This window comes from Falco rusticolus, chromosome 1 (assembly GCF_015220075.1).
Source record: "Falco rusticolus isolate bFalRus1 chromosome 1, bFalRus1.pri, whole genome shotgun sequence".
Taxonomy (NCBI): domain Eukaryota; kingdom Metazoa; phylum Chordata; class Aves; order Falconiformes; family Falconidae; genus Falco; species Falco rusticolus.
Genome location: NC_051187.1, coordinates 89,419,604 through 89,439,112, shown reverse-complemented (window position 1 = coordinate 89,439,112; position 19,509 = coordinate 89,419,604). Strand labels below are relative to the sequence as shown.

The 19,509-nt window shown below is 57.3% G+C and overlaps 3 protein-coding genes across 6 annotated transcripts in view; 2 read left to right on the top strand and 1 right to left on the bottom strand.

The window, feature by feature from the left end:
* Positions 1-70: 70 nt before the first annotated feature.
* AUP1 (AUP1 lipid droplet regulating VLDL assembly factor) lies at positions 71-12,309 on the top strand. Of its 2 annotated transcripts, XM_037389307.1 has the most exons (12): positions 71-202; positions 614-751; positions 1,289-1,439; positions 2,359-2,546; positions 2,634-2,706; positions 6,748-6,821; positions 7,720-7,786; positions 8,340-8,445; positions 8,784-8,930; positions 9,106-9,269; positions 9,463-9,551; positions 12,190-12,309. In XM_037389307.1, the coding sequence occupies exons 1-12, from the start codon at positions 153-155 to the stop codon at positions 12,236-12,238; spliced, it is 1,296 nt and encodes a 431-aa protein (XP_037245204.1). In that variant the 5' UTR covers positions 71-152; the 3' UTR covers positions 12,239-12,309. The 2 variants fall into 2 exon arrangements, with proteins under 2 accessions (XP_037245204.1, XP_037245212.1); XM_037389315.1 differs by lacking the exon at positions 7,720-7,786 and having other exon boundaries at positions 6,748-6,816.
* Positions 12,310-12,527: 218 nt separating this feature from the next.
* Positions 12,528-14,910, top strand: LOC119148775 (BCL2/adenovirus E1B 19 kDa protein-interacting protein 3-like). Of its 2 annotated transcripts, XM_037389338.1 has the most exons (6): positions 12,528-12,745; positions 13,366-13,492; positions 13,584-13,713; positions 13,799-13,893; positions 14,023-14,172; positions 14,511-14,910. In XM_037389338.1, the coding sequence occupies exons 1-6, from the start codon at positions 12,655-12,657 to the stop codon at positions 14,557-14,559; spliced, it is 642 nt and encodes a 213-aa protein (XP_037245235.1). In that variant the 5' UTR covers positions 12,528-12,654; the 3' UTR covers positions 14,560-14,910. The 2 variants fall into 2 exon arrangements, with proteins under 2 accessions (XP_037245235.1, XP_037245242.1); XM_037389345.1 differs by lacking the exon at positions 14,511-14,910 and having other exon boundaries at positions 14,051-14,168.
* Positions 14,911-15,152: 242 nt separating this feature from the next.
* The window catches only part of LOC119148721 (dedicator of cytokinesis protein 2-like), a 79,561-nt gene continuing 75,204 nt past the window's right edge, over positions 15,153-19,509 (bottom strand). For both annotated transcript variants that reach the window (XM_037389246.1, XM_037389257.1), the window contains 8 exons: positions 18,633-18,809; positions 18,401-18,484; positions 18,140-18,277; positions 17,714-17,799; positions 17,129-17,279; positions 16,675-16,786; positions 16,166-16,299; positions 15,153-16,091 (listed from right to left, as the gene is read on the bottom strand). In XM_037389246.1, coding sequence (XP_037245143.1) covers positions 16,005-16,091; positions 16,166-16,299; positions 16,675-16,786; positions 17,129-17,279; positions 17,714-17,799; positions 18,140-18,277; positions 18,401-18,484; positions 18,633-18,809 — 969 coding nt within the window. In that variant the 3' untranslated portion in view covers positions 15,153-16,004. The remainder of the gene's footprint in view (positions 16,092-16,165; positions 16,300-16,674; positions 16,787-17,128; positions 17,280-17,713; positions 17,800-18,139; positions 18,278-18,400; positions 18,485-18,632; positions 18,810-19,509) is intronic.

Genomic DNA, 19,509 nt, shown 5'->3' with positions numbered 1-19,509 from the left:
TGGCTGCCGCGGGCCCGCGGCGGGGCGGAGTCCGCGGTGCACGCCGGGAAGGTGCCGCTCCTCCCAGGCTGCCCCGCGCGGTCCAGGCGGGCGGCCGCGGGGGAAGATGGCGGCGGGTGTCGGGCGTCTCTGAGGCACCGGGTGCAGCGGGGATGGAGCCTCCTGCGGCCCCGGGCCCCGAGCGGCTCTTCGACTCGCACCGGTGAGAGCCGCGGGTCCCTGAGGACGAGTGCGACCCCCTCTGTGTTTCGCGGCGACGGGCCGTGGGCTCCCGGGGAAGGCCCGGGGTTTCAGGGTGTCCCGGGGGCGGCCCGCGCAGGAAGCTGGGCTGTTCCTGTGGGGAGGCCCCGGGTTTCCACTAGAGGAAGGGGTATCCCACGGAGCAACGTGGGGGAGGTCGTAGTGTCCCGCGGGGGGACCGGTGTGGTTCCAGGGTGTGTCTGGGAGGCCCGGGATGGGCTGGGCTTCTCCTTGTGGAGGCCTGGGACTTTATGCAGAGCGAAGGATGCGGGGTGGTCCCTGGGGAGGGCCCGGGTGGGCAGCGGGGGATCCAGTTGTTCCATATACGTCCCAGCCATGCTCAGGCTGTCTGTGCTGCTCTTTGGCCCTATAGGTTTCCGACTGATGGGTTTCTGCTTCTGGCCCTGCTGCTCTACGCACCTGTGGGGCTCTGCCTCCTCGTCCTGCGCCTCTTCATTGGTGTACATGTCTTTCTGGTCAGCTGCGCCCTGCCTGACAGCGTGCTGCGACGGTGCGTGAGCCCAGCTCTCCCCAGGGCACAGAGCTCCTGCTGTTGCCCTGGGTGGGGATGTGGTGTGCAGACAGTGCTGTGGGGCAGTGTGGGGTGGGAGGGCTGCCCTCACCTGTTTGAGGTCTTAGCCATGGAGGCTTGACTCATGCAGAGGTTTACGGGGAGCTGTCCTTTCAGGATTCCTCATCCCCAGGACCCATGAAAGTGCCTTCTCTGCCAAGACCAAAGTTGGCAATTGCCTCTTGAGTGCTTGAGGGTTGATCTGAAATACTTGGATTAGCTGGGTATCTTGCTAGGAATGTCTGTGGCTTGCTGCCCCATATTTCATGCGGCAGCTACAGCTTGACATGCAGCCTTTAGCCCCAACAGCAGTCCCCCAGCAATTCCTGTTCCAGACATCTGTCATATCATTTGCATTTTGTTCTGGTGTGTTTTGTCAAGTCATATGAATTTCCAAGTGTCTGTTCTGTTTGTTGGATGTGTAAGCCAGCAGTGGCTCAGACTGCAGGACTTGAAGAAACCACTTACCCCCACCAGGTTTATTGTACGTGTGATGTGTTCAGTGCTGGGCTTATTTGTGCGGCAAAGTGATCCCCGGCTTCGTGATGTCAATGTGAGGGTGTATATCGCCAACCACGTGACACAGTTCGATCACAATGTCATCAACCTTCTGACCTCATGTAATACGGTGAGTAACTTGGAGCCAAGCATGGCAGGTCTGGAAGCAGCTGTCTCCAAGAGAAGTGCACAGGGGGCTCTTTTATTATGTAGGTGTTGCCTTGGTCTTCTTCAGGTTTTATTTATTAACGCAGGATTGCACCAGCCTTGAGGTTTTTTTGTCTGGTTCAGTGTCACGCTCTTAGGCTCTGCATGAAAAAATGAAATGGCAAGCAGGAACAGTTATGTTACAGTGGGTATTGATTTTATTGGAAGAGAGTGGGCAGATCCTAGCATCCGTATCCTTTTTTCTGGCCTTTCAGAAGTGCTGTCAGAAGCAGGCTGGTTGTGGGGTTTTCCCCTGGCATTGGGTGCCACTTCTGTGTGTGTGGACAGCTGGCTGTGCTGCAGAGGTGTGCTGAGGGGAGCTGCACGGTGGGGTGGTGGTGCTCAGGTTTTTGTGCCGGGCTGGTGGTTTTGTAGCTTTCCCTGTACTCTTGTGAAATTCCTTATATGTGGAGTTCCTGAATCAGCAGACTCTGAATATGCCTGGGAGTGAGTTGGCTGGTCCTATATCCTGAGCAGCAGTGGGTTTGCTCCTTACCTGGAGAAAAGTAACTCTTGGCAGTAGTGTGTCCTTTGTCAAGTGTGTCAGCAACTACTAGAGAGAACACAGTTGTTGCCCAGGGCACTGGCAGACAGGGGACAGTCTGAACTGAAGATTAGTAATCAGAATCCTAGGGAATGGGGGCCAGGGGAGTTATTGAGGCCTGGCAGTACTATGTCCTCTGCTACTAGTGCTTTTAGCCTGCAGGTTGCTCCCTCAGCCCCTAGAGGCGTTTTTGGTAATAAGCAGGAACTTTTGTTTCCCGCTGTCATCTGGGAAAGTAGGCCTTGAGGGGAGGGGAGGACAGCTTTTCTTCCTTACTTACTCCTGTTTTCCCTTGCAGCCTGCGTTGAATGGTGCCCCTGGTTTCATCTGCTGGTCACGAGGATTCATGGAGCTGGGAGTAACAGGAAGCCGAGCAGAGCTGGTGGATTCGCTGAAGGCATATTCATCCCACAGAGGAAACCCACCGCTGCTGCTGTTCCCAGAGGAGGCTGCCACCAACGGCCGGGCTGGCTTGCTCCGTTTCAGGTACTAGGAATGAGTATTCCTGCGGTGGGGCTGTTTTTATTTTGTTTTATCTTTAGGATCATTCACTGCTGAATTTTTCCTTTTCAGCTCTTGGCCGTTCTCAATCTTGGATGTGGTACAGCCAGTTGCCCTACAAGTTCAGAGGCCTTTGATCACTGTGGTGAGTCAGGGACATAGGGCAAGGAGGAGTTGTGGAGGCATGTGCTGTGTGAGGGGCTTGGTGATGCCATTAATTCTGCTTCTGCTCTGAAGTCTGTGGGTAGTGCAGCCTGGCCTTGTGTCCTGTAACGCCATGGACTAGCTTCTCAGCACTAACACTGTTTTTTCAAGTGCCTTTCACAGAGAACTTCTGCTAAGTCAGTACTCTTTTAGTTACACTGGCAATTTTGATAAATGTTTTAGTGGCTCAGCTGCCTAGCAGTGTGCCCTCTGGCTTCCATGACCATAACACCACTGTGTCTCATCTCCTTTTCAAGTGCTTTGAAAGAGTAGTTCTAGTCGCCTTGGAGAGTGGCTAATGTGCCAAAGGTTATGCAAGGCTCTCTGGAGTAGGCTCTTGAACTCCTGCCTCCCAAATGCACAGATGTAACATGATGCAACATTAGCTTCAAAAAAGTGGCAAAGTTCATGATGATAATACTAGCGCTGCTAAACAGATTGCAATGAAACTGTTGTCAGCTTATTAACAGTGAGATTTTGTTGAATTTGTTATTTCTTGGTATGATTTATGGATCTAGTTGATTAAAAGACAGTTACATTTTATATTAATCTGACATTTTAATTGATTCTCTATTGTCCCATTTTTTTTAAGGTGGTATGGCACAGTGGATAGATTTATAGCCACTCACCAGTGGGTCACAAAATATGGCTGCCCATACTAAAACATCAGCATGCAGTTGTTTTTGAAGTGAGATTCTGTTAGGGGTTAGTTCTTTTCCCAGTGCTATTTATTGCTTTTATTGATGCTGCAGATGACAGTATTGAGATCCCTGCTGGTAAAGTTCAGGTTGGTGAGTAATGAAGTTAAATTATTGATTGTGATCCAGTGAAGTACTGATAACTGCAAGTGAACGGCTGTTACTTCTAAGTCTAATGTGGTCTGTGGGTGCATAAGAAGAGGAGTGTCTGGCAGGGTAAGGAACACAGTGTTACCTGGACGTGCGCAATGATGAACACTGCTAAAATATTATGTGAAGCTTCGGTAATTCTGCTGCCAAGAAAGTGGGGCAGTAGTAGAATTCAAGGAGGCCTTAAGTATGATGTGGAATCCAGAGAGCAGCACTTAAAGGCACTCAACTTAATCAGCTTATCAGAGAAAAGGCAGAGAGATTGTTGTGGATAGCTGCTTGCATATTGGAGGAGAGGCTTAAGAATGGAGAATTCTTTTTCTTTCTGAGAAAGCACACAGCAGCAGTCTCCAGGTGCTGAGATGAAATGTTGGTGCTGCTCAAGTTCAGTTTTGGATTAAGATACAGTTTTCTAACAGTGAGGATACTTTAAATTTTTGAATGACTGCCCCAGAGAACTGGGAGAGCTATCCCGTTCTGGACTGTTTGTAGTGAATGTCTTATGTTGTTATGGTTTTGGCTCCTCTGGTAACTTTTCACATTTCACAGAATTTGCATTTGTCTGTGCATCCCTGCCTTCATGAATGTTAGGGAGAACAGCATGCAGGTAACTGCAGATCTGTTTGAAGATACTGGTTACGGTTATACCTTGACTCACATTTTTACCTTCAGAGGTTGAGCAGGACTTTTTGCCCTTCATGCACAGTGACTAAGTAAATCCTGGCAGATTTCTTATGTAATTTTAAACCATCAGAAACTTCTGAGGACTGGGGATGCAATACTTTGAATGGTTTGATCAGTGCTTTACAGAAAGCTTTCATAGATGCTTATGTGACATATATAAGGCACCGGGCCAAGCAAAATAGCACCAAATTTGGGTTTAAGAAAGAGTTTTCTCCACCTCCAGTTGGTGGAACCTTGAAGGAGGGTGTTGTTCTGTGCACAAGGCAGCATAACTGAAGTCTTGCTTTTGGCATCACTATAAGTATTTGATTTTAGGTTTTTTAGATCTGTTTATCCAGGAGATGAGGCTTCTTTACTGTTACCCTTGGTGGCTGTGGCTTCAGGGCTTTTCTCATTTATAGCACCTCTTTCCAGACCATGGAATAAACCAGGCATGAAGCCTTTCTTAGAATCATAGAATCATTTAGGTTGGAAAAGACCTTTACAATCATTGGGTCCAACTGTTCACCCAGCGCTGCATTTATTTGCTTCTGAGCATCAAGTATGAGAAAGCATGGGATTGTCCCTAAACATGTCCCTAAGCACCACATCTACAAAGCTTTTAAATACCTCCAGGAATACTCCACCACCTCCCTGGGCAGCCTATTCCAATGCTTGATAACCCTTTCGATGAAGAAATTTTTCCTGATAGCAAATCTAAACCTCCCTCAATGCGACTTGAGGCCGTTTCCTCTTGTCCCATCGCTTGTTACCTGGGAGAAGAGACTGACCCCCTACAGGGGGTACAGCTCCTTTCAGGTAGTTGCAGAGAGTGATAAGGTCTCCCCTGAGCTTCCTTTTCTCCAGGTTAAACACCCCAAATTCCCTCAGCCACTCAGACTTGTGCTCCAGACCCTTCCCCAGCTTTGTTGCCCTTCTCTGGACACACTGCAGCCCCTCAGTGTCTTGTCCTGTAACGAGGGCTCAAAACTGAACCCAGTATTTGAGATGCGGCCCCACCAGTGCCGAGTACAGGGTGACAATCCTTTCCCTAGTCCTGCTGGCCGCACTATTTCCGACTCAAGCCAGAGTACTATTGGCCACCTGGGCACACTGCTGGCTTGTGCTCAGCTGGCCGTCAGCCAGCCCCCCGAGACCCTTTCCTGCTGGGCAGCTTCCCAGCTGCTCTGTCCCTAGCCTGCAGTGCTGTGTATGGTTATTGTGACCCACAAGCAGGGCCCGGCCCTCAGCCTTGCTGAACCTCAGTTGGCCTTGTCCCATCGATCCAGCTTGTCTAGTTCCCTCTATAGGGCCTTCCTGCCCTCCAGCAGATCAACACTTCCTTACTGAGGGTGTACTCGATCCCCTCATCCAGATCATTGATAAAGGTATTAAACAGCACTGGCCCCAGCATTGAGCGCTGGGGAACACCACTTGTGACCGGCTGCCAGCTGGAGTTAACTACATTCACCACCGCTCTTTGGGCTTGGCTATCCAGCTGGTTTTTACCCAGTTAAGAGTACGGCTGTTCAAGCCATGGTCAGCCAGTCTCTCCAGGAGAATGCTGTGGGAAATGGTGTCAAAGGCTTGGAGCCACACTGCTTTGGTCAAGGCTGAAGTCAGGTGTAAAAGAAGCCGAGGCAGCTACATTGCAAGCTGTAGATCTTGAGATGGTGTTCTCACAAGGTTGTGGGAAGTTTGGTTACTGCAGGATAAAAGTAACAACTACAAAAATCCTAGGAACAACGTCCATTCAGTAGCAAGTTCTTTAGAATCATTGAAAAGTGTAGGGTGGGAGGAGTCTCTGGAGGTCTTTACTTCAGCTTTCTGCTCACAGTCAAACTGGGTCCTGAATATGGTCCAGCTGTTCAGGGCTGTGTCCTGTTCAGAAGGATGGAGAGCCCACCACTTCAGGGTGGCTGTTCCAGTGCTTTCTGCTGGCAGGCATTGCAGTACTTCTCAGGGAAAAGGTTATTTGCTAATTTTTAGAAAAAAGGAAGAAAGACTTCACAGTGCAGCCTGTTTGGAAATGAAGAGAGAAAGCTTATGGGAGCTGGGACGTTACAGGGGCTGTTCCCATCATAATAAGGGAGGATTGTTCATGATTCTAAGGGAGCATTAGTAGTAGGTCTTCAGGCATTTCCAGTCCTTTCTAAAGGTACAGTCTAGCAGAGAGTATGAGACTATTGAGGGAAAATCTTGCTGCCCTAGTGAGAGGAAAAAATGACTCAGAGCAGTGAAAACTTTGACTCTACATGTTGAAGAGTAATGAAGATGAATCTGCCCTGGGGCTTGCCCTCACTGTGTGCTGGATTTGCTGTTCCCTCTTTCCCAGTCCTCCACATCTCTCTGCCTGCGTATCTGTTACTCGCTGTCATGGCTCAGCTGCATTCTGCCCGCCTGCTTACCTGATGGAGACCTGACTAGCTCGTGTTTTGTGGGCCACGATCTCATTGTGCTCTCTTCCCCAGAGCGTGGCTGACTCCTCCTGGATTACAGAGCTGCTCTGGACCTTCTTTGTTCCCTTCACAATATATCAAGTAAGGTACTATCTCTCTCTCTCTCTTTCACTTGGGGCAGGATTTAGGATGGGCAGAGAGTCTGATGTTTTTGCTGTTGTAGTAAGAAATCTTTTGGTATGTGCTAATGCACACCCTCATTGTGGTATCTCGGCATGGCTTCGTTCAGTATTATTTGGTCCATGCCAGATCCAGCGTCTGGGCCAGCTTCAAGCAGCTTCTAAAGTGGAGAGGGCTCTTGTTGCTGTGTTGAGTTGGTGAAGGAGAGGAGTCTCTCAGGGCTCTTAATGTCAAGTTTGCCGGGTATATTTTTGAAGCTAGCTGCTCTGCTGTAACTCACCCCAGGGTTGCACGTGTCCCATGGGTGATTTCCAGCAGGCAGTTCAGTCCTCTAGCATCTGCCTCTTCCCTGCAATCCCCTGTGAATTGCAGAGGTAGTTCAGATGCCCGTCCAGGGCCCAAGTGAGCCCAGACTGGCTGAGTAGCTTCGGTGTAATAAGGGTTCACAGGCAGCAGAAGGGGCTTGGAGTCAAATGTAGGGGTTGGGGTATTTCAGCAAAGAAAAGCCTTGTGCTGTAGCCTTCCCTGGCCATATCTGGCTCCAGTCGGACCTTTTTCTGCTTTCACATAAATGGCAGTGGCTCCTCATTTGGGGCCTTCCTGGAAACTTCATTAGGAGATACTTTGCATGTTACATCTGAGTGCTAAAGAAGATTCAGCGAGCCAGTGTTGTCTCCTGAGCCATGCCTTGCCCTTAATTTTGCAAGCTAGTTTGAGGTTTGATGCTCATCTTGTGGGGAGAGATTTGGGGTGAGCAGGGAGAGATGAGGTGGGGATAGTACCGTTGCACTATTGATCCCAGATGGGGCTGGCTCCTCCAGCAGCCCTTGAAGCAGTCAGCCCAGTGCTGTTGTCCCTATTCAGGTGGATGCCGTCTGTCCCCAGACGAGCTGAAGAACTGAGTGAGGATTTTGCGCTCCGAGTTCAGGAGGTAGGAGGATGATGTGGGAGGGGGATGTGTAGGACTGCTGCAATTTGGGATGGTCACAGAGGAGAATGGGGTGCAAGCAGAGTTGCAAAGGGCATTTCTGGATGGGTGTATCTGTATGATGGGAACTCTGGTCCATATTTATTGCCCCTTACTCAGTTTTTCCATGGCTTATTTGCTAACCCCCGTTCAGCCCTTCTGCCAGTTATGAAGGCTCTCCCCATCTAGTTAAAACTTTTTACTCCCTTTTTGTAATACCACAAATCAAACAAAGCAGTTGTTCCTCCACCTTTCCCGTATGTGCTGGGTAGGTCATAGCTCCTGTACCAAAGATCCCGTTTTGGCAGGATGGTATTGCCTACTCCTGGTCCTTCATGTGCTCCATGCAACACTGAAATGCATCACTGAGGCCCTGGAGAAATCAGTTCCCAGTCCTCTTCCCCTCGCCGTGGCTCCATGCAGGCCTGTACATCTGATACACTCCCCTGCAAGATGGGAGTGCCTGGGTCATACATGTTGTGTCATGTACATGTGACTCTTCTCTGCATTTCTGCAGCTCTTGGCCATGGAGCTGGGTGTGGTATCCACACGGCTCACTGCAGCAGATAAAACTGAACACATGAAGAGGCTGAGACACACATCGCTTCTCCACTTTGCCCCAGGTGGGTGTCCTGGGTAGTGTCCTGACTACGAAACTGCCACTTAGGCTTTGCCTCTGGGGGTCTCAGTCTGATCTTGGTTACTCGTGCATGGAGGGAGAGGAGAAGGCATGTTTGACATCCTCCTGGGGAGCAGGGACTGCCTGTGTGCCCTAGGCTCGAGTTTGTAGCTAGCTGGCAGGGAGAGAACCACCACCCCGGAGCACAGACGTGATGGTCATGCGCAGGAAGTCCGGCTTTCTTATGGCACCAGTTCATACTAGAGAAAGTGGAGCTGCTGGAATGCAAAGGCTGTGCATCTTTAGGCCACCTTCTTGTGCCCACTGTTCTTTCTCTTGCAGCCTCGAGCCAGCCCCTGGCAGCCAGGCCCAGGATACCTTCCAGCCTGACTGGTGTTGCTCCTGAGGATGTGCGGATCATGGCAATGGCACAGCGGGTCAAGGAGGTGCTGCCTCATGTGCCTCTGGAGGTCATCAGGATAGACCTGGGTAAGTGATGCCTGGGGTACTGGCAGGGATGCAGGATCACCTTCCATGCCAAGTCTCCCTGATACCTGAAAGCAGAAACCTCATCCCTGCTGCACTGTGGAGTGCAATGGCAGCAAAGATGTGAGCGTCCTGATGTTGCACCTCCCTCTCTAACAGACCCTCTTTGTCCCTACAGCCCAAACCAACTGTGTGGATACCACTATTGCCAACTTGCTGGAGGGGAGAGTACCCTTCTTTCCTGAAAGTAAGGAGGCTGGTACTGACCTGCCTGCCCCGTCTACCTCCCAGGCTGCAGCTGCTTCTGGTGTCCAGGGCTCCATAGCTGTGCCTTCTTCCAAGGTACTTTGGTGGTTGTGTTATCTCCTGTGGTCTGACTGCTCGCAGCCAGAGCATGATGGCCTGTGTTCAGGACTAGCCATGATGTCAGGGCAACGGAGACCGAATTGGCATGCTGCGTCCTTGCAGAGCCACTAAGGAGGTCTCCTGACCTTGTTTGACTGTCTCCTGGTGGCTCTTGTGCTTTCTGTTCCAGCCAGCTACAATGCAATTTGCAAAGTCCCCTGTGGAGCGGCACCTGTCCTTGCAGGAGCGGAAACGAGCGTTGTATGACTATGCCAGGAGGTAAGAGTCCACCCACAGCTCACCCTGTCAGAGTCCCCAGACCCCATCCCCAGCAGTAACCTGGACATGCCCCAAACAAGGGCCAGCCCTGGCTTTGTCTCATGTCCTCCTGTTCCTCTCATCTGGCCCAAGACACCAGGGCTGAGGCAGTGAACCATTGCTGAAGGAGGGAGGAGGCAGATGTTGGTCTGCTTCACCTCTTCCAAGCATGCAGCCCCTTGTCATTCCTGGGAAGTGCCCTGTCTCCTGAATTGCCACCAGGTTTCTGGTTTTGAGGACTAGGTGGGATAGATGCCAGAAACTCAGCTGCTGAGGAATAGAGCTTAGCAAAAAACCCCTCATTTGGTTCTTTGGCCTAGTGGAGTTGACTGATAGAAGCCATTGTGGGCCTACAGATTTCTTTGAAATTAGTATTGATGCTATGAAACACTCATTGTAGAAAGAAGCTTGTTGTTTGGCAACAGGGAGAGTGCATTAATCTTCCTCGGTGTAAGGGGAGAATTACAGAGAACAGGGAGTGAGTTTAACCTCTGTGCCTCGTTTTGATGAGGCAAATATTGGAACAAGTGTCCAATTCTGCTGGTGTCTGCAGCTGTTTTTTTAGGAAAGATAACAGAAATTTTAGAATTAGTTTAGAGGGAAAGTTAAGTCTGTTAAACTCAATGTACATGTGATGGCATGCTATATATAATTCTGGGTGAAGGAACCAGGTTCTGAAAGTCTGTGTAGTCTGACAGAAAAACAGAATAGTAACTAATGGCTAGAAGTTGTAGGCAGATGGACTTTACACAGGTAATGGGGTAGCTGTTTCTGAAGAGGAAATAGATTAATTAGTGGAGTAAGCTTCCGCAAGAAATGATGGCTTTTCGGTGGCTGGCTGTTTCCCCACTGAGCCTGCCTAAGTCCTTAGAAGACAGTAGAGATAATGGAGTGTTTGGCTCAGTCCAGCGTGAGAATAGGCCTGCTTGCTGCAAGATCGGGTCTCCACTCCGTAGGGTCTTGCTGTGAAGGGGAGAACGTGTCTGATGTCATGCTGAGGTGCTGCACTGAGCTTTGCTCCAGAGCACTCCAGGAGAAAATTGTGGAGGGTCAGGGATCAGTTAAACCTTTGAGATCCTGTGGCTTTTTGACACCGCATCAGCTTCTCCCTGCTGCTGCAAGTAGGAAATGCCCGTGGTTGGAGGTTGAAGCTAGGTGAATTCTAAGTGCCCCTTTCTGAAGGGCTACCCCTAGGTGACTCCGGGTAGGTCTGTCACCAATAATTTAAACTAAATGCATCTGTTTTTCTGAAAGATCATTTCAGTTTAGAGGAATTACATCTCAGAATAGTCCTATAGCTTAGAGAATGTTTGACTCTGTCTTCAGAGCTGTCCCCCAAGCCTTTCACCATGAGCACAGAGATGGCTGAGGGCTCTTTCTGGGTCATATTGGGCATAGTCTGTTCAGCAGCAAAGAAAAGAGGGTGGAAATCCTTTACTGTGGATACCCTACCTGACTTTGTTGCTCTTCTACATGCTGATCTTTTATGTCCCTTTTCCGAGGCTCTTCTAACTTCTGGCTGTAGAGTAGTGATGCCTATACTTCCCTGAGAGGAGGGATGTGGAAGGGCAATTGCACCCCTCGCCTTTCTGTCTTGAGTTCTGAGTGACAGCAGCAACCTCTGTCACTTGGCCGTTTCAGCCTCAGAGAAGGTTCGCAGCTCAAGGCTTGTGGGATGTTTTGTTTTCATATAGCCCTCTGCCCAGGCTGCTGAAAGGACGGGTGATTTGCAGCAAGGTGTGGCTGTTTGTGGGGGAGGATTTTACGTTTTGAGCACGGTGTGTTGCCCAGGTAGCCAGTGTTCAATGGCAGCCTGCGCAGGATGTGGCAGAAGCGGGGTGTCTCAGTTCAGGGTGGTGGTCACAGTAGTCTGGTGGTCTTGCAGTGTCACCTCTCCCTGCTCCCAGGTGGAGCCTGTCTTTGACCTGGCACCTTTCCCGCCTCTGGGGCCTGGAGTGTTGTGCGTACACGTCCCGGTTTCAGATGGGATTGAGTTAGTTGTGTCTTGGTAACGCACAATCTCATCCAAATGAGGTGTGAGGCTTAGCTTCCGTGGTCCCACTTGGGGACAGTGACACATTTCCCGTGTGCTTTTTAGCTTTCCTAAGTGGAATGCTTTGGGTGCTGGCTGGTACCGTACCTGTCACACGTTGCGTGGCTGGGGCTTTGCTGGTGGGGTGGCTCGGGAGAACCGTTGCGTCCGGAAGGCTTGGCGGGGGAGCCCCTGTCCCGGGCGCTGGGCAGTGGCCGGCTCCGGGCCCGCAGCCGCGGCTGGCGGTCTCGGGCAGCCTCCCGGGCCTGGCCTGTGCTCGGCGCTACTGACTTGGGCTTGTCCCCAGCAGCGACTGGTGGCTTTCTGGAGCGGCGCGTTCTGCCTGGCGGGGTCACGCCCGGTCTCTTGGGCTCTAGGCCAGCGAGGAACGACAACGCCGGGGTCTGGGGAGGGTCCCGGCCCGGCTGCCGGGGCGGGCCCCCGCCGCACACCCCCGGAGTGGGGAGTGCAGTGCGCGCCCCCGCCCCGGCGGGGCTCCCTCCCCGCCCCTGCCCCCGCCCGGGCGGCCGCGGGGCGGCCCGGGCCTGACGGCGCTTTCCCCCGCAGGAGGTTCGCGGAGAAGCACGGCGCGGCGCGGCCCGGCGGCAGCCCCTGAGCGGGCCCGGCCCCGCCCCCTGCGGCCGGCCCGGGCGCCCCCCGGCGGCGGAAATAAACGGCGGCAGCGTCTGGCGCGGCTCGGCTCTGCGGGCAGCGGGGGGCGGTGCCGGGGCGGGCACCGGGGCGGGGGGGGGCAGGGCCAGCCCGGCTCCGTGCGGATCCGCACGCTCCGCGGCCGCCGCCCGCTCGCTCGCCGCACGTAGGCGCCGCTTAAAGGGGCAACGCGGCGGGCCCGGCGCCTCCCGTGCCGGGCGGGCTGCGGCCGGCGGCGGCGCCACCGGGGCGGGGCTGGCAGCGCGCGGGGCGGGGGCGGGTGCGGGACTTGGCCGGCGCTCCCGCCTCGCCGCGGGCCCCCGAGGACGCGGCCGGTGCCCTTTTAAGAGACGGGCCGCCGGTGCCGGCGGTTTTATTTACATGGGGGCTCGCGGGCGTCACGTGACCGGCAGGGCGGCGGGGGCTGAGCGCGGCGGCACCCGCGGGGCCATGGCGTGCGCCGGAGACGACGGTCCGTGGGGCGGTGGGAGCCGCGGGTGGGCTGGCCTGCACCGGGAGGCCGGGTCCGGGGCGGGGGGCACATGGGTCCCGGGCGGGCCGGCGTGCGCGGGGGAGCCGGGCCAACGGGGATCCCACGTGGGCTGGCGGGCGCCGGGGGCTGGGGGTCAGGGGGTACCCCGGGAGTCCCGAGCGGGCTTGAGGTGCGCCGGGGAGCGGGGGCGGGGGCGAGCCCAGGCGGGAGTCCCGGGTGGGCTGGGGCGCGCCGGGGGGTCCGGGGCGGGGGGAGCCCGGAGCTCACGGGTGGGGGCTGGGGTACGCTGCAGGGGCCGATTCCGTGGGGGTCCTACGTGGGCTGATGGGCACCGGGGCAAGGTTGGATCGGGGGGGGTTGATGGGGGCCGGGACAGGGCTGGATCGGGGGGGGTGGGGTGGGGGGGAGTCGCTGGGGAGTGTGACACGCTGAGGAGCAGCCCTGGGTGGGGAGGGGCGCCCAGGACGTCCCGGGTCAGAGACCGCACTCGGTGGTCCTGGGGCAGCGGTGTGGGGAGCACCTGGGCCAGGCCAAAGCGGGAGCCAAGGAGGCAGAGCGGGTGGGCGGCCAGGCTGGTGCTGGGCTGACGGCCCCTCCAGGCTCCTGGGTGGAGCTGCGGTGTGGCCCAGGGTGCCCCGAGCCTGTGCCCTCGCGGTTCTCCTCCTGCCACGCCGACATAGAGCAGATGCTGCTGGAGGCCCAGCTGGAGACGGAGAGTGGTGACTGGTGAGTGCTGAGCGGGAACCCGGGCCCCTGGAGCCCTGCCTGGCTAGGGCGGGTGGTGCAGGCTTGCTGACCGACGGGGTTGTGTTTGCAGCGCCATGCTCATGCTGGGCTCCCCAGCCTGGGATGACAACGGAGCCAGCCAGGCGAGTGAGCAGCCTGGGAAGAGTGAGCTGCTCCCTTCCTGCAGCCAGCCCCAGCCGGGCTGCCCCCACCCCCGACAGGTAAGAATGCTGCCCCCTCCATGCTGCGCCCTGAGGGCTGTGCCAGCTGTGCCCCTGATCTAACCTGCCCCACACCCCCTTTTAGCGGGATGTGCCAGAGGAAGCCGAGCGGAGGGAGCGACGCCTGCCTGCATCCCTTGGCTGGACCTGTGCCCACCACCCTCAGCATCTGTCTCCAAAGTAAGGCCCGTGCCACCCGCTCTCTGCCCTTGCTGTCTGCCTCTGTGCCACTGCCCTGCTGCCTCCATCCCCTCCTGCTGTACTCTGCCCTCTTCCCTCATGCCCCCTTTAACCATGCATTTTTCCCAGGGAGTTTGCCTTTGTGTGCTCCCCCCAGCCAGTGCTGTGGAGCCTGCAGGGAGGTGCAGTGGGGAGAAAGAAGAGACTTTTCAGTTCAGAGCTGCTGCTGCTCTTCATCCCCTCGCTGCTGCTCAGCCACGTGCTGACCTTGGGACTGGGGTGAGTTTCTGACGGGCCTGACCTGTGCTGCCAAGTGGTCTTGGCCAGAACCGACCCCTTGGGCACAGGCAGGGTGAGCCCCATGCTGCTGGGTGGCTGTGCAGTCTGGGGCTGTCCCGGGGGCCTCTGGCTGCCCCGACGCAGGGGGCTGTCCCTGTGGGGTGTGGGGGGGTGCTTCTGAATTTGGACTGCTTGCCCTTGGGTGCTGTTCTGCACCACTTCTCCCAGAAGCCACAGCCCCTCTCCATGGCTGCTGCCTGCTCCCCTCACTGCTGGCTCGCTGAGGCCTGGCAGGCTGTCCCCACGCGGGTGCCTTACCATCGCTCTCTTCAACCCAGGATCTACATTGGGAAGCGGCTGGCAGCCTCCTCAGCAAACCCGCTGTGAAGAATGGGGCTCAGCGAGAGATGGGTGGCTCCACTGCCCCTTGCCTCCGCTCAGTGCGTGGAGGGAGCCCAGGCACCAGCGCAGCCCAGCTGCTCCCAGACTTCGTGTTTGCGGCACGAGGCGCCGTCTCCCCTTGTCCCTTCTTTAGGCCCAGCCTAGGGAGCTGACGCTACTCTCCCTCGTAGACAGGAACCCACCGATGGCAGCTCCCAGCTGCAGGCAGCCCCTGCCCTCCCCATCCCTTGGTTACGGGTCCAGGTTCCTCCTCTTTAACACAAGACTGTAAATACAACTCCTGAGCCTGCAACACTACGTGCGAATAAAGAGCCCTGTGCCAGCTTGGGAGGCAGAGCAGCATCCTGACAGTCACCGTGCCAGACCTGGCCCAGCCTGGCCAGGGGAGAGCAAGCCTGCTCCCCAGCCGTGTTGGGGTCCCGTGGGCTTTCCCTGCAGAAGAACAAGTGTGTGCACTGTGGGGTGCTGGGGCATGATGCTGGGGTGGTGCCTGGCTGCGAGGGGCACCTGCTTGGGCTGTGCGTGAATAGGAGTGCGCGCTGGGGCTGATACAGGGGTTTCAGCCCCACTGCAGGGTGTCTGGCTGAGGCGTTAGTCCTTTATTAGTGGGCCGTGGCCTGCTGCAGCGGGGAGGCAGGGCCAGGGCCCAGCGTGGCTAGCCGAGGCAGCAGCACCAGGCTGGCGCAGGCAGGGCTGCGAGGGCAGATACCAGCAGGAGAGCTGGCGCTGCGGAGCATGACGCTGCCCAGGCCCACTGGCAGGCCTGGCTGGCTCCCGTGTGGTCACAGTGCCTGCGCCACCGGTGTTTGTCCCAGTGCTGCAGGATGGAGGGGGTGGCTGAGTGACTGGAGCAGCCCTGGGGGAAAGGAGGGGAGGGGAGGGAAGAGCTCGGCAGATGCTGCTGGGACAGTGGCCTGTTGCCTTGTGTGTGGTGTGGTCTGGGGGGGGGGGGGGGGGGGGGGGGGGGGGGGGGAGGAAGGTCCTCTTCACCACAGTGCAGCCGCACTGCTGGAGGGGCTGCGTGGGTGGGAGCTCCGCACAGCTCTGCCTGGGAGAGACGTCCTGGCACAGGCTGGCACCTGGCTGCTCCACTCAGCGGGAAGGTGAGCCCGGCCTGGCGGCTGATGCAGAGCAGTGGGCCAAGGAAGTGTCTGGGGGACAGGTGCACCCCGGCCCAGGTGGGCACCTGGAGGGTGGGAATAGCCAGACCTGGCAGGACACAGGCTGGGGGTGCCCTGTGCCACCCTGGGTACGAGGGCACACGGGGAGTCCCCTGGCTGTGCAGGATGCTTCTGGTGTAAATACTGCAAGAGACGTGGGCGAGGGGTGGTCCAGCAGTTGAGAACCAGGCAGGGCAGTGCACGCAGCAGCCAGGCGGGAGCAGGGGCACCCTGGGCATCTCCATCCCGTGGGCAGGGGCGGCCACGGGCTCAGAGCTGTGACATTCTCTTGGACTTTGGTGGCGGAGGCGGTGGCAACTTCAGGCCTTTTCCTTCTGCCGTCGGCGATGTGGATGCCTGCGAGCAGAGGGCAGTTAGCGAGGGGGCAGCGGGGGGGCGGGTGGGGGCCGGGGCCCGGGGCCAGGCGGTACCTTTCCTCCAGCTGCGCTGTCGCTCTGCTCCAGGAACGCCTCGTACACGGTGGGGCTGATCTTGTGGGGCAGCGGCAGGACCTTGCTGGCACTCTTCACGCGGCCGCCGAAGCCGGTGGGAGATAGGGAAAGCCCTGCGCAGGCAGGGGAGGGGGCTGGGCGGGTGGGCCAGCCTGGGGGGGGTCCCAGGCTGCCAGGGCCAGCACTTGTGCCTGCGGGAGCACGGCTGCGCTTTCGGTACCCAGTGCTCCCCGCCTGCTCCCAGCTGAAAGATGTGCCTGTGCCATTGTGGAAATGGGGCAGGGGGCTGAGGGCACCTGTGCTGGGGTGCAGAGCTGGGGCTGCTGCTACCTGCACTGCTGGCGTGGGGGCACAGCCCTGCTCACGGATACAAGGGTTGGATGCTGCTGGGGGTGTAGGGGCTAGGGAAAGTCCCCCCCACTACCATGCTAGGGACCAGGGAGGGTGCTGGAAAGGCACCCTGAGCCAGCAGCCGTGGTGGGGAGTACCTGCAGTGCTGGGCTGAGCACCAGCAGCATCTCGGCTTGGTGGGGGCTGTTTCCCGTGGGAGCTGCCCAGGCTGCTCTCGCTCATGTTGTGGGAGAGTCTCCTCTTCTCATCCTGGGGCACAGAGGGGAGGCTCAGTGCCTCACAGGGGGCAGGCTGCACCACAGCACCCGTAGCCCCAGGAACACAGCAGCCTCTGGCAGGCTGTGATGCTCCTGCAGCACCCTGCCCACAGCACCGGTCTCTAGCCTTGTGCCCTGCCAGCCTCCACTCCTACCATCAGCTGGCTGTGCCCTACAGTGGGGGCTGCCACCAGCCCCACAAGGGGTCCTGTCCATCCTGGGGCCTGGTACTGCTACCGGGGCCAGGGTCTCCAGGTGCAGCAGAATGCCTGGGGGGGAGCACAAGGGGGGCCCTGGAGTGGAGAGGAGGCACCAGGGCTGTGCTGAACATCACCTTGGGCTCTGGCAGCTCCGAGATGGACTGGCACAGGTCCTGCCGCCGGTACCCGAAGAAGGTGCTGGAGCGGTTCTCCTTACGCTCACTCCTGCGGTCCTCGCTCTCGGAGGTGCGAGGGGCAGGCTTTGGGGTCGAGGGTACCTCCATGCTGTGGAGTAACTGCAGCTGGTGAGGGAGGGTCAGGGACATGGGGAGCTGGGCTACACCATGGGCCAGCCAGACCATGGCCAAGAGTGACCACCCTCAGCAGCGGATGCTTAGAGCAGGGTGAAACCAGCAAGACAAGCATGGATGGCTCAAGTGACCGCAGTGTCCAGGTGAGCCTGGGGCTGCACATCGAGTGTCTCTGCTCTCTGCCATCCTCCCCAGGGTCAGAGCCACCATGGTGGCATGGCAGGACAGATCCCTGGGATGCAGCTTGGCCTAAAGGGAAACTGGGAGGGCAGTGGGCTGGGGAGGTGGGAGAGAAGCATCTGGAGCAGAGGACAGTGAGGATGGCTCCGTGGTAAAAAGCCAGCAGGGAGGGGTGAGGGCAGTGAGAGGGGGTGGCTTGGGGCCAACACGCCCCACCACAGCACTTGCCTGTCTCCAGCATGGCTCAGCTGGTCCCAGTCAGGTCCCCAGGCCATGGACCGGGGTCGTCCACTCCGCTGGGCCTCAAAGCAGACCTGAGAGCACAAGGAGCCTGAGAGCGCAGGAGGGATGAGAGTGCACAGCCTCTCCTCTCCTTCCTCCAGCTCAGGCAGGGGCAGCACTGCCCTCGCTGCCTGGTGCTGGATTTGTGCCAGTACTGGTCCCCCCACAGCAGTGCCATCCTCTCACCCAGAGCAGGCGGAGACCCCGAGGTCACCCATGCACAGTGTGTCACTGCTGCAGCTGCAGCCCCATCAAGCTGTTCCTTCCTGCCCCAGACCTGCACTACCTTGTCCAGTGTCATCCCCTGGGTGCCACGCACCACCCTGAAAGCCGTGGCTGGGCCTGCACCCTGCTTACCACCTTGGCACTCACCATCTCCCGCACCCCATACTGGTTCTCCACCTTGGCCCGCAGCTGCACGAAGCACTGCTCCATGCGCTCATGGAAGGGCCGCAGGTCCTCTGTCACCTTCCGCCCATGGATCCGGATCCCCTCTGCCAGCAGTGGGGTCTGCGGGAGAACAGGGACGGGTCTGCCTGGGCTGTGGGGCTCCCCTGGGACAGGGATGCTGGGCACTTGGTGGCCCGGGGCAGCTGTCCCCTCTGGCTGCTGGAGGGATGCTGCAAACTGTACCTGCCAGGCGATCAGGTCCTTCAGCTTCTCGATGTTCCTCTCGTCCTCAGGGTGCTCCTGCAGGTAGGACTCCTGGAAAAAAGCCTGCAATGCCCCCCCCCCCCCAAGTCCCGCTGATGGTCTGGCTCGGCTCCGTGTAGGCAGGGGACAGCACTAAGCAGTACCAGTGCTTGCGGTCACCAGCCCCGAGAGTACCCGCGCTGGCTCCAGTGCGGCACCCACACATCCTCACCGTCTCGTACTTGGCGAAGCCACCCATGACAGCAGGGTCCACGATGCCGTTGAGCAGCATGGAGAGGGGATTGATGGGCAGGCTGGGGTCATTCTGGTGCCGGTTGATCTCGCTCATAATTTTCTCATTTGTTTTCATCATGGTCTCAATGGCATTTTCCAGGGGGGAGATGATGGTCTGTGCCCAGGGAGGGAGGGAAGGTCAGCAGCCAGCTGACCCAGCGACCTTTCCATCCTGGTTAGGGTGGTCTCTCCCTGGCCCCGCAGGAGAGAGGCCCTGGGGTTGCACATCTCACCCCACGAAGCCCCTCAGACCCCTGGCACCGGCTGCCTGGAGCTGAGCCGAGGGCTCATGGGGCAAACATTGGAAGTGCTGGTCACCAGCTGCACGCCCAGGCTGCTGGCAGCGTTGGTCCTGCCAGCAAGAGGCTGCAAGCCCGGTGAGGGACGTGTGGCAGCAGTGAGCTTATGGGAAACCCAGGGAAACCTCATTGTCCTCACTGGGCAGGGGCAGCCGTGCAACATGCAACAGCGGCGTGTGCAGCCCAAGCACTGCAGCAGACGCGTGTGTGGCAGCACTCACGCAGCTGTACAGCCCCTGTGCTCTGCAACAGCCCAGCTAGGGACTTCACATGCCTTCACTGCTGTAGCACATGAAACACCCTGGGCTTTGGCCAAGAACTCCCTCTGACAAAGGTGTAAAAACCACACGTGGAGCTGTTGTCAGCAATGCCAGAAGTAGCAGCAGTCTGCTGAAACTCCCCCTGCGCCTCTGCCGCTCCCCACACGTGGTCTCCTGCTTCCCACAGAGATGTGTCCCGGCAGGTGAGCCACACCAACCACTGCCTGTCACCAGGTTGATGCTACCAGCACCAGTC